The following is a 12,907-nucleotide window of genomic DNA, read 5'->3' on the forward strand; positions in this document are numbered from 1 at the left end:
AATGAAGGGGGAACTATTTAGAAATGAAATAAGGAGTAAATTCTCTGCTGAGACGGCAGTGAGTCTTCGGAATTCTCTGCCCTAAAGACTGTGGAAGCTCGGTCATTAAGTTTAAGGCAGAGATTGAAAGGTTTCTATTTATGGACGCAATTGAGGAATATGGTGTTGAGGCAGATGGTTTCTAATCAAACTATTCAGAGATTTAATAACACACCTCTGGAGCATGGGGACTTGAATGCAAGCCTCCTGGCTCAGAGATAGGGACATTACCAGTCATGATATTAAATGCCAGAGCTGGTTCCAGGGTCGAATAGTCTATTTATTTATTTCTATGTTCCATGCTGTAAATGTGAATGGAATGTAATGCTGTGCCGTCATATAATTTGTAGGTTTCTATCTATTCTTTTCTTATACAATTAGTTCAAATTTCTGCCTGTTCATTTCCACAACGGGCATGTAGTTTATATATTTCTGAAAAGTTTTGCGTCTGTGCAATTAGTACTAATGAGATTCCGCTATGAAATATTTCTTAAATGCTGATATCCATCAATAACTTCCAGAATGACGTAATGGTGCAATAAGTAATCTTTATTCCGCATACGAAAGGCTTGATACATTACGGTATCTCGAACGATATAATTGATAATAGTTACACCGCCTTACCAGCCACAAATAGGCACATTTTTTTTCGAACGGCAAAATCCAGACCAGAATCTTGCTGAATGGTAGGGACCGTTCGACGACCAAATGATGAGTTTAATATTCATGTTCTTGTGTTATTGACAGTAAAGCTGATTTAAAACCTGAACAAAATCAAGGGCTTTGTTGATAAGTTTCAACATTCCAGATTTTCGAAATGAACTGACAAACTGATAACATAATCTTCTGCGCGAAAATTTACATTGTTCTACTTCAAATTCGCCGTCACCACATTGTTTGGTTTTAATTTCAGTCGGTCGTGATGTTTATTTTATGTTCAACTACCATAAACTCATAATATCTGCGTTCGATTTTATTTTTAGGTGCATTTCTCACCGTTTTGAATCTTTCAGTCAGCCACCACCAGTGTCGCTGTGGAGCAGACGGAATTGAATAAGCCTAATCGAATATAACTTTAAGAGAAAGGGAACGAAATGGTGAAAATGTTGTTGTCTTCGCTCTGTGCTACGCTGAACAATTGACAATGGGGTGGCTACTTTGTATAGAGGAGCATGCAAGGCAGGTGATGTGGTCATAGTAACGTCACCACTGCATGTAATCCAGAATCGCCGATTAAGTTTGGGGACGTGGGGCAGACGGTTAAATTTGAATTCAACAAGAAAGCTAGCCAATAACAACCAAGAAGAGTCACTCGACTCGAAACGTTAATCTTGCTTTCTCTCCATAGGCGCTGCCAGACCCGCTGAGTTCTTCTAGCAATTCTACTTTTGAAACTATTACCGATTTTCGTAAGACCCATACGATTCATTAATGTCCTTTAGGGAAGGAAATCGCAGTCCTTAGCTGATCTGACCTACATGTAACTCTTTAACTGGTCTCTGGACAATTAGAGATGGACAATAAATGCTGGCCTAGCCATTGATGCCCCGGTCCCATGAACTCATAAAAAATGCGCAGTGTAGGCACCTACTTTCTATAATTTCTCACGCTATAATACCTACTGTAAGATATTTTCATTCTATCAATGATATTTGTGCTACATAATGATCGATATTTAGCATTTCTCAACAGACTCTCTGTTAGGGAAAGAGCAATTGATTTCAGTAGTTGAGCTTTTGCTGGATTAAATAACAGTAACAAAAAATAAAAATCATTTTCCAAGTTTGCGACGTACATTTCAGAATGCTAACTGTTCTACCTTAAATACATTCTGGGATATTAATAGGCCCCATTCACCGTCGATGTGAATAATTTCCTTGTCTTTTCAAAGATTTTCAATTGTTGCGGTGCTGAGAGATTGTTAGTTCTCTTTCTTGTGCATTACCCGCTTACTTGCGAGTATCTAGATGAATTGAAGTTAAACATCGCGGTTTGCATTTAACCTCCTCAAGCCGTCGCGAAAAAAACAAACTAAAAACTGAAAGTTTTGGGTTCCGAGGAAGGGTCACCGGACCGGAAACGTTACCTCTCATTCTTTCTTCACAGATGCTGCTAGACCTGTTGAGCTCTTTCAGCAACTTCTGTTTTATGTTCGCGGTAAACAAAATGCTTTCCTTTCATTCGTTTCTAAATCATAATCTCTCAAAGTCTCGCTAATAATCAATCTCAAACAAGGTGTCATCTGCAAGGCTTTCTAGTCAATCCCGAACTCCAGTTTGCATAGATTTTGAGCAAAGTAAGCTTGGCCTTTCCTCGGGACTTCTCCGGAATTAAATTGGCTGAGACATTACCAGTAGCCGGCCCAAGATGGTGAAAACGAAATATTTATTATGCCGGCACAATGTTAAATGGGGAACATTCGGCCGAATGGTGCAGAAAGCGCAACAAGCTAACATTTCCCTGGGATCTGAAAATGTTGGGCCCGGTGAACAGTGTGCTTTTACATCGCATTCCGAAAATGATCTTCTTTTGGTGCTCGGATCGCCTCCTTGGAAAAAGCTTCAAATCTTCTGAGGAATATGATGACACAAATCAGCAGAATGGCCTGAATGATAATGAAGACGAACAGCAGGATCTGGCAGATGAGAACCAAGTTACAGTACCAGTCCTGGCAGCTAGACACTACTTCATCTTCCGTTAGATACAAGATGAGTCTTCCCTGAAGTTCTGCTGGCCAGGAGCACCTTAATTTCTTGTACATAGTTCGGTTTTCCTGCTTGAGGAGCCATGATCTCAGATATAGAATGTCACAATCACAGATCCATGGGTTCCTGTCCAATGAGACCGATCTCAGCTCACTCAGTGTGTCGAAAAGGCCGCTGGGAATGGAAGAAAGTTTGTTGTCGTTCAGTTTGATCTCGGTGACGCTGGCCTCAAAGCGTTGGGGAATGGTATCTACATTCAGTTCCAGACGGCTGCAATCAGCAGAGGTCCCGGAACAGCGGCACGTTGGCGGACATTGAAAAACCATTGGAACCAAAGAGAGAAACACGAGGAAAACCTCTTGGGGTCTCAACATTGACATTCCTGCAAACAACATTCACGGGTTAGCTCGCAAAGAAAGGTGAAATGTGACAGATGGAGAAAAAGTATACACGCACGAAACAAATGAAATGCTTAACATAGCCCAATACGCTTGCTGCGGAAAAATCATCTACCTAAATTACAAGTTCAGACCATCGTGGTGTGATTATTAGACGCAATGTGCGAAAGGGAATTCGGAAGGCTAAAGGAATACTGGCCCTTAATTCAAGCGGTTTGCAACACAACAGTAGAGAATTCTGATTCACTATACAAGGTGATGGTGTGGGCTGTTTTGGTCCGCTTATTTAAGGGAAGATATCGTTTAATTGGAGGCAATTCAGAGAAGGTTCACTGTAATGATCCCGTATAGGGGGGTGTTTGTCTTGTGAATAAATGCTAAACAGGTTGGGACTCTACTCACGGGAGCTTAGAAGAATGAGAGATACTCTCACTGCGACATATAGGATTCTAAAGGACCTTGACAGGGTAAAGGCAGAGAAGATGTCTGCCTGGTCTCTGTCTCCACCTATCCGCGCACTCCATGTATTCGACTTAAATACCATCTTTTTCCTCGCATCTGTCAGCTCTGACGGAAGATTGGATCAAATCATGAACTCCGCTTCCTGTCCACAGATGCTGCCAGACCTGCAATTTCGGAATTTATATCAACGTGGCTTTAAGAAATGAAATTAACTACAAGAGATGGAATATGATCAGCTGTCTTATAAGATAACACGAAATCACAAAACAACATGACTTTGTGTATGACTCTCCCTGCATTCAGCTTCTGGTCCATTCCTGGATTTTCTGGAGTCACACATGGGGGTGGCGGGGTCGGAGGGTGGGGTGGTGGAGGAAGGGGAAATAACATTAATGAAACATGTGCGGTGGCAGCCACACACTGCTTGGGAAATTGTTGTAGGTGAGTTTAAGTGTGGAAATATAGGGATATATTGAGCCACACAGAACAGAAAGCTGGTGGTTTCTCACTTTCATCTGTGCCAGGGGCTGCAACCAGGGAAGGAATATGAAAGAGCCAGTGGACTGTCTGACGGTCAAATATATTGACAAGAAGGCACTTGCTGATTAACTAAATGGGCAAACGTGTCTAAATTGCACTTTAAGCGCCGTGTAAATGAATATCTATAAAAAAAATTAACATAAAGTTGAAATCATTACTGCGAGGCATTTGTCGATTTTTTCCACCACTTGCTCTTTGATGATCTGTAAAAATATAGGGAACAATGAACATGTTACAATGGGATGAACATTGAATAAACCAATTAGGTTTTCCGTTTTGTATGAGGAATGTTCGCTTTAGGAAGTAGGCTTTCGTATTTGTAGCTCTTCACTTAGGACCAGCATTGTGATGCACACATTGTCACGAAAGAAAAAGGGAGCATCTCATAGAAGCCTATAAAATACTAACAGGATTAGACTGCGTAAGGGCAGGAAGGACGTTGCCGACGACATGAAGTCTAAAGTGATGATCTTGTGGAATTCTCTGCTACAGAAATTGGTTGAGGCCAAACCACTGAAAGCTTTCAAAAAAGGGATTTGTATATAGTTCTTCGGGCTGAAGGGTTCAAAGGGTATGGGGAGAAAATGGGAACAGGGACTGAGTTAGATGATCACTCATGATCATATTGAATGGCAGAGTAGGCTCGGAGGGCCAAATGACCTATAACTGCTCATTTTTCCCACGTTGCAATGTTCCCTTGCAATTCTTCCTCGTTTGATTTATCATAAGCCATTGCTCAGAACATATATCTTGTACTTTTCCACCCTTCTCAATATCTCCTGCTGTGGAATCCTCTTCTTGGGTATTAAAATCAGCAAATTACTTTGGGGGTCTTTCTCGCATTAAGTGTTGCTTCAACCGATAGAAATTCTCCAACTCGCCCTCTTAAGATAGACGTTTCTTAAGATAAAATGAATCCACATCTGATCTGTGGGTGGGATTCCCATTAGGCTCCCGTGTAAAATATACCACGAAATCTCAAGAACTACAGGCAGGTAAACTTAGAATAGTCCATTCTTGATATATCGCTTCCAATGTTCTCATCAATTTACTCACACGAAATTTTACAAAAAACACCATGAACAGAATAAATCAGGAATAATCCTCCCCACCCAACACTTTATTCCATGTGTACATGTTCTTCTCAATCATTCTGCAAAAACAAATGCTGCAATAGACATTGCTGTGGGCATTGGAGCAACTCCACGTCACATGCGGCGGTGTTTTGACATCAGTAGTAATCGGTATAAGGCGTCAAATGCATGTCTATGTGCTCCAAACGCGATACATATTACGTCCCACAACAATTACCCCCTTTCATATCGGCTAAATTGAAGGGAAATCAATTTTACATTCCACTTCTTGGCTGCAACAGTTTTAAACCCAGGTAATGCAAATTAAACGACGCAATTTTTCTAACTTCGAGAGCACCATTCCAGTTGAAGAGAGGCATCTCTGCTCCAGCTGATAAAGGGGCTATGTCACCACAAACAAGTTTGTTGGAATCAACAGTCCCATCCCGCTATCTCGTTAAGACCTGCGCAGAGTAAACGCTAGATCAGACCAACGAGTCACAACGTGAACTCATTGTTTTGAAAAAAAATCATCGAATTCTATAGTAATTAGTAGCTCTACTTCTACTGTCTGGTTGTTTAAAAACTCATTTGACCGATAATATTTCAGAGTAACTCGAGTCAGCTCTGAGCGGTTTGGAGTATTATAAATCAGGTGTGGGGCTGGTGAGAGATTGGAGGAGTTACGTACGAGAGGATATGGCAGCATTGGGTAACGATACTAAGAAAGGGACAGGAAAGGGCAGAGAACACAAACGGAGACAAACAGTTAATAAATAGGAATGAACGTGGAACAAAATGGTAAAAATTCGAAACTTATGGCTTTTTGCCTCAATATGGCTAATATTCAGAACACAGTAGATTATTTGAAAGTGCAAATTCAAGTTAACTGGTCTGCCTGTACAAGGTCAGAAATCACACAACATCAGCTTATAGTCTAACAGGTTTATTTGAAAACACAAGCTTTCAGAGTCTTGCTCCTTCTTCAGGTGTTAGTAAGCGTGGTCATATCAGACACAGAATTTATAAATAAAAGATCAAAGGGTTGCTCCACTTATGAGGATGTACTGAACAAACCTAAGATGTTGTTAAATCTTTAATCAGTTAGAAGGTTTTAATTGATTAATATGTATATGTAAATCCCCAAATTCCTTTGAAGTCACTGTCCTGAGGAAACTGAAGGTTTTATCAGTGTAAAGAAGAGGTGACATTTTAGGTCAGCCATTGCATGTTAGGTGTGATGCCTTGTTTAGAATCTGTTCATGTTTTGGTTTGGAGTCAGACTGGTTTTATTTCTAAAGTAAGATTTTATAAAAAGCTGCATTGATTGACTGTCTATAAATAGTGTGTTCTTTGAACAAAACAGAATACATTCACAAATACAAATTCACCCCATAGATTCACATGGGTGCATGTGTGTGTGTTTGTGATTGTGTGTGTGTGTGTGTGTGTGTGTGCGCGCGCGCGCGCGTGTGTGTGTGTGTGCGCGAGAGAGAGAGACGGTGTGTGTGAAAAATGATCTGTGTGAGAGAGACAGTGTTTATGAGAGATGATCTGCGTGAGTGTGTATGATAGTGTGCGTGTGTGTGTGTGCGAGAGAGAGAGACAGTGTGTGTGAAAAATGATCTGTGTGAGAGAGACAGTGTTTATGAGAGATGATCTGCGTGAGTGTGTGTGTGATAGTGTGCTTGTGTAAGTGAGTTTGTGTGTATGTATGCATGTGTGTGTGTTTGTGAGGGAGAGAGTGTGTGTGAGAGAGAGGATCTGTGTGAGAGTGTGTGTGATAGTGTGTTTGTGTAAGTGAGTTTGTGTGTGTGTGTGTGTGTGTGTGTGTGTTTGAGAGAGAGAGAGAGAGAGAGAGAGACTGAGACAGAGACAGAGATACAGGCAGTATAGTGTTGTGGGGTCACCTGTAGTGTGACATGAACCCAAGATCACAGTTGAGGCTGTCTTCATGGATACTGAACTTGGCTACCAGCCTCTGCTCAGCAATTCTGCATTGTTGCATATCCTGCAGTTTGCTTGGAGGACATTTACCCGACGATCCAACGCTGAATGTCCTTGACCACTGAAATGCTCCCCCACTGAAGGTGTTCCCCCACCACGTGTATGGCAGTACTCATGTGCATCAGCCAAAGTTGTCTATCTCATACACTACAGGCAAGGATGCCCCAAGGCATGATATACTGGCGAAATCATGCAGATGCTACCACAACAGATGAATGGACATCATGCAACAATCACCAGACAGGCATGTTGCCTCCCAAGTGGGAACACTTCTATAGTCAAGGACATTTAGCCTCGGATCTTTGGGTAAATGTCCTCCAAAGCAGGTGTCAGGATACACAACAACAGAGTCTCCGAGCAAAGCTGTTAGCCAAGTCTGGTACCCATGATGACAGCCTCAATTAGGATCTGGGTTCATGGGGCACGACAGGTGACCCCACCACACCATACACACACACACACACACACACACACACACACACACACACACACACACACACACATCCTCTCTGGTACACATATTGTCGCTCACACAGATCCTCTCTGTCTCACACACTGTCTCTCTCTCTCTCTCTTTCTCTCTCTCACACACACACACTGTCTCTCTCTCTCACTCACTCACACACACACACACACACACACACAGATGCACACACATGCACACATGTGAATCTACGGGGTGAATTTCTATTTGCGGATACATTCATTTTATTCAAAAGGCACACAAATTTATAGACGATCAGTCAAGACGCCATTTTATAAATTCCTACTTTAGAAATAAAACCAGTCTAATTCCAAAACAAAACAAAAACAGATTCTAAACAAGGCTTCACATGACCAAAAACATCAGCTTTCCTTCTCCTCTGATGCTGCCTGGCCTGCTATGTTCCTTCAGTTCCCCCAGCTGTGTTATCTCACACCTAACATGCATTGTCTGACCTCAACTGTCACCTGTTGTTTACATTGATAAAGGACAGTGACTTCAAAGGAATTTGGGGATTTACATATACATATTACCTTCTAAATGATTAAAGATTTAACAGCATCTTAGGTTTGTTTAGTACATCCTCTCACATGGCGTGACCCTTTGATCTTTTATTTATAAATTTGTGTCAGACACCACCTGTCTCACTAACACCTAAAGGAGAAAAACTCTGAAAGCCTGTGTTTTCAAATAAACCTACTGAGCTATAACCTGGTCTTGTGTGATTTCTGACCTTGTCCACCCCAGTCCAACACCAGCACCTCCACATCATGGTCTTATGTCGACAAATAGGAGGCTGGAAGAACACAGCAAGCCATGCAGCATCTGGAGGAAAGGAGCAGCCAACATTTCAAGTATTACCCTTCTTCAGGACTGTTACCAAAACATAGTTTCAACCAGATCAAAACTAGGAATTAAATAATATGATTTTCTGAAAGGTCAAGCAGGAAGGAAAGGATGGTGAGGTGGCACTGTTGGTAAGGAATGAAATAAGTACAATAGCAACAATGATCTTGACTTGGAAAATGTAGAATCCATACTGGTGGAGAGAAGAAATAAAAATGGAAGGAAGACACTAGCTTGAGTAATCTACAAACCCCCTAAGAGTAGCTACATTGTTGGACATTGAATAAATTAGAAGAAAATGAGGATATGCAGCAAAGGTAGTATATTATTCTTGGGTAACTTAAATCTATATGTAGATTAGGATAAAGTCAGAAATCACATGGCTCTAGGTTATGGTCCAACAGGTTTATTTCAAATCATAAGCTTTTGGATTGCTGTTTCTTCAACAGCTAATGGAGCAGCACTTTGAAAACTTGCAATTTCAAATAAACATGTTGGGCTGTAAGCTAGTATTGTGTGGCTTCTGACTTTGTGCACCCAGGTCCAACACCAGCACCTCCACATCATAGATTGGGGTAATAAGATTTGCAGAGGAAGCCCTGATGAAGAATTCATGAAGTGCATTCAGGGCAGTTTACTAGAACAATATGTTGTGGATCTAGCAGGGATCAGTTTATTCTGGATCTGGTGATGTGTAACCAGGCAATTTAAGAAATGATGTTAGAGTAAAAGGTCCCCACAAAAAAAATCCCTGTAACATTGTAGAATTAAACATTCAGTTTGAGAGAGAATAACCTGGGTTAGAGGCTTTCGTATTAAGCTTAAACAGGGGTAATTTCAAAAAATGGGAGCAGAGCTGGCTGGAGTGGACTGGGAGAGGATTTTATGAGCAAAGATGGATGAGGGACAATGGCAGATGTTTTAGAAAGTAGTACATATCCCCATAGCAAAGATATATCCCAGTGAGGGAAGTAGGGTTCTAGAAAGGGAATAAGCCAATAATGCTAAACCAATGAAGTCAAGGATATATCAGAGTGAAATTTTAAAAATGCACACACTGTGGCAAAGATTAATGGTAAGCCAGATGATTGTGAAGATTTTACAAGCCAACAAAAGATGACGAAACAAACTAAAGAGGGAGAAAATAAACTTTGAGGGCAAATGTGCAAGTAATATCAAGATGGACCACCAGAACTTCTTTAAATATATTAAAAGAGAGAAACAAAATGAACACTGGACCCTTAGAGAATGAGGCTGGGAAAATAATAACAAGGAATTAGGAAATGGCAGCAGAATGAATACATCATTCTTCATTGTTGAAAACAATAGCATACAAAATATTTAAGGAGCAGAAGAAAACAGGAAATATAGATAGTAATTATCACTAAAAAAAAAGTGATGGGAAACTATCAGAGATAATGGGAACTGCAGATGCTGGAGAATTCCAAGACAATAAAATGTGAGGCTGGATGAACACAGCAGGCCCAGCAGCATCTCAGGAGCACAAAAGCTGACGTTTCGGGCCTAGACCCTTCATCAGAGAGGGGGATGGGGTCAGGGTTCTGGAATAAATAGGGAGAGAGGGGGAGGCGGACCGAAGATGGAGAGAAAAGAAGATAGGTGGAGAGGAGAGTATAGGTGGGGAGTTAGGGAGGGGATCGGTCAGTCCAGGGAAGACAGACAGGTCAAGGAGGTGGGATGAGGTTAGTAGGTAGATGGGGGTGCGGCTTGGGGTGGGAGGAAGGGATGGGTGAGAGGAAGAACAGGTTAGGGAGGCGGAGACAGGTTGGACTGGTTTTGGGATGCAGTGGGTGGAGGGGAGGAGCTGGGCTGGTTGTGTGGTGCAGTGGGGGAGGGGATGAACTGGGCTGGTTTAGGGATGCGGTGGGGGAAGGGGATCCCAGGCCCCAAGATGACATTCCACATTAAGCAGAGGTTCACCTGCACATCTGCCAATGTGGTATACTGCATCCACTGTACCCGGTGTGGCTTCCTCTACATTGGGGAAACCAAGCGGAGGCTTGGAGACTGCTTTGCAGAACACCTCCGCTCAGTTCGCAACAAACTACTGCACCTCCCAGTCGCAAACCATTTCCACTCCCCCTCCCATTCTTTAGATGACATGTCCATCATGGGCCTCCTGCAGTGCCACAATGATGCCACCCGAAGGTTGCAGGAACAGCAACTCATATTCCGCCTGGGAACCCTGCAGCCTAATGGTATCAATGTGGACTTCACCAGTTTCAAAATCTCCCCTTCCCCAACTGCATCCCTAAACCAGCGCGTCCTTATCTATGACAAATTTCAACGCGCCACGTTTAGAATTGAAGCTGCCCCTCCTGATCAGGAATATAGCACATCGAAACGCTACTTGGGAGTTAGTACCAAAGATTTATTTGTCCTTGAGGATGGGGTTATGTCCTAGAGGGCAGTGGTATTTAAAACACAGTAATGCTTGGACACCAAACAATTCCTGAGAGTTGACTTCAATACTATGGCCATAACATTAACGATTTCCTCTGGTATAACTTACAAGGTAACGCATTTCTTTCGTTTTCATGGGAAATCCGGAGTTTTTTTGGCACATATTCTCCCAATCACCTGTCACAATTCAGTGAACATCGACAAAAACCGCAATGATTATTTTGATTGAGGGCATTTCTGCAGTTTTCACCGAGTCTACCGCGGGAGAATCGCCTGAAATACTTCCCCGAAGAAAAAGCAGACCATTCAAATAAATCACACAAAGTAGGGTGGGAGTAAACGTTTGTTTAAACATCTTGTTAGCTAGCATGCTAGCTAGCAACATTGAAAATTGATTTTGGCATCTTATAGGCTAATACTGAACTTTTACTGCACTTTCTAATATCGCTCTGTTTTCAGAAAATGCGCAATTATAAATAAAGTCATTACTAATTTTAGGCTGCGTTCGTTGGTCTAAAAACCATTGGATTTATTTGTGGGAACAGGAGAATGCTGTGGGTAGCTTATGATTTTTGCTGAACTGCTTGCACGAGAATAAGCGAGGAATGGAGGGATATGGACCAAGGGCAGGCGGGGGGGGATTCGTTTAATTTGATGTTATGTTCGGCTCAACATCTTGGGCCGAAGGGCCCATTCCCGCGCCGGATAGCTCTATGTCGTAAGTTTTACTCGCTCTAAATAGGGGTAGGGGTGCAATGGTTAATTTTGGGAGATCCAGAGGTCTTGATGAAGAGTTTGAATTATGGAAATACCAGTCTGCTCAGAGAAACTTTCCAAACCGAACAACTGGCAAACATCCCAGACTATGCAAACAAACATTATGGAACAGGCTGAAATAAACTGCGACCTGCTGGCTGCGTCCTCCCACTTCAACTAGCATCCTACTCGAATACAGGCGTTTAATACCATAAACACATTTGTTTCTTTGATCTTGATTCCATTATTGCTTGTAATAATTGTGCTTTCGTACTTTTAAAGTGTCTGACATCCTGCCTCTCCTCTCCTCTCATTGCAGACCTACGAACACTTTAACGAAAGCAACATTCTGAAAACCCGCAATTGAAAATAGAAGATGTTGAAATTGTCAATGGATTAGGAATCATAATGGAAAGAAAGGCAGAGTTATCATTTCAGGCGAGGCCTTTGACCCGAAATAACCGCCCCCACCCACCCCCCATATACCTTGCCTGAGCTGCCGGGTTTTCGTACTGTTTCACTCTTTGTTTTTAGGAAACATTTCACCACCTCTTATCTTCTTACCTAAATCGAGCATCCAAGTCTTTTCTCGTCCCCTTTTTAGTCGTTTCAACATTGGTGCTGCTGCGTTTTGTAGGCTTCAACGATGGGTGTGAAGCTCCAAGACAAAAGACAGGCTCAAAACCTACTTTAACGGTTTTCCGAGATGTTTAAGTATATCCGGCTGCTGTAGTAGATGAGTTGGCATCTTTTTTTTTTGGTGTTATCGCTGACACCCTCTGGGAGTTGCATATTATCTCAGTATGACAACGGAACCTGCCAAATGGAATTCAGATCTTTGCAAACAAAATGCAGGCAGCACTTGCCATTGCTGTACTGCTGCAGTTAAAATGTGCTTCCTTTAGAACAAGGGGTAAGTTGAATGCTCTCACCGCATGACCTTTGCAGCTGGGCGACTTTAGATTTCACTAATACGTATGAAATAGCATTCATCAATATAAAGTCTCCTGGAGATAAATATGTTGTTTTCACTAAGGATATAGACTTCCTGTCTGTACAATTGCTGTCAAACAATGCACAATATCTATTAGGTCAAGTTCTTCCAATGAGGCATGCTGACAAATGGCTTTGACAGTCTACTCAGAGGTGCACCCCACAGGATCAGCCCTCTCC

General features: G+C 42.0%; 1 protein-coding gene across 1 annotated transcript; it reads right to left on the reverse strand.

Moving 5' to 3' along the window:
- Positions 1-567: 567 nt before the first annotated feature.
- gp1bb (glycoprotein Ib platelet subunit beta) lies at positions 568-12,498 on the reverse strand. The gene is made up of 2 exons (XM_048555728.2): positions 12,299-12,498; positions 568-3,126 (listed from the first exon to the last, which is right to left on the reverse strand). Exons 1-2 carry the CDS (start codon positions 12,348-12,350, stop codon positions 2,540-2,542), a joined length of 639 nt encoding a protein of 212 aa, XP_048411685.1. The 5' UTR covers positions 12,351-12,498; the 3' UTR covers positions 568-2,539.
- Between the last annotated feature and the right edge of the window lie 409 nt (positions 12,499-12,907).

The sequence above is a fragment of the Stegostoma tigrinum genome, chromosome 26 (assembly GCF_030684315.1).
Source record: "Stegostoma tigrinum isolate sSteTig4 chromosome 26, sSteTig4.hap1, whole genome shotgun sequence".
Classification (NCBI taxonomy): Eukaryota; Metazoa; Chordata; class Chondrichthyes; order Orectolobiformes; family Stegostomatidae; genus Stegostoma; species Stegostoma tigrinum.

Bases quoted from the DNA above. Each gene is read 5' to 3' on its own strand.
- gp1bb (XM_048555728.2), bottom strand. From the start codon at position 12,350: ATGTTGAAACGACTAAAAAGGGGACGAGAAAAGACTTGGATGCTCGAT. The intron at 3,127-12,298 runs GTAAGAAGATAA...TGTTGTTTGCAG, and splicing joins GACTTGGATGCTCGATTTAG to GAATGTCAATGTTGAGACCC.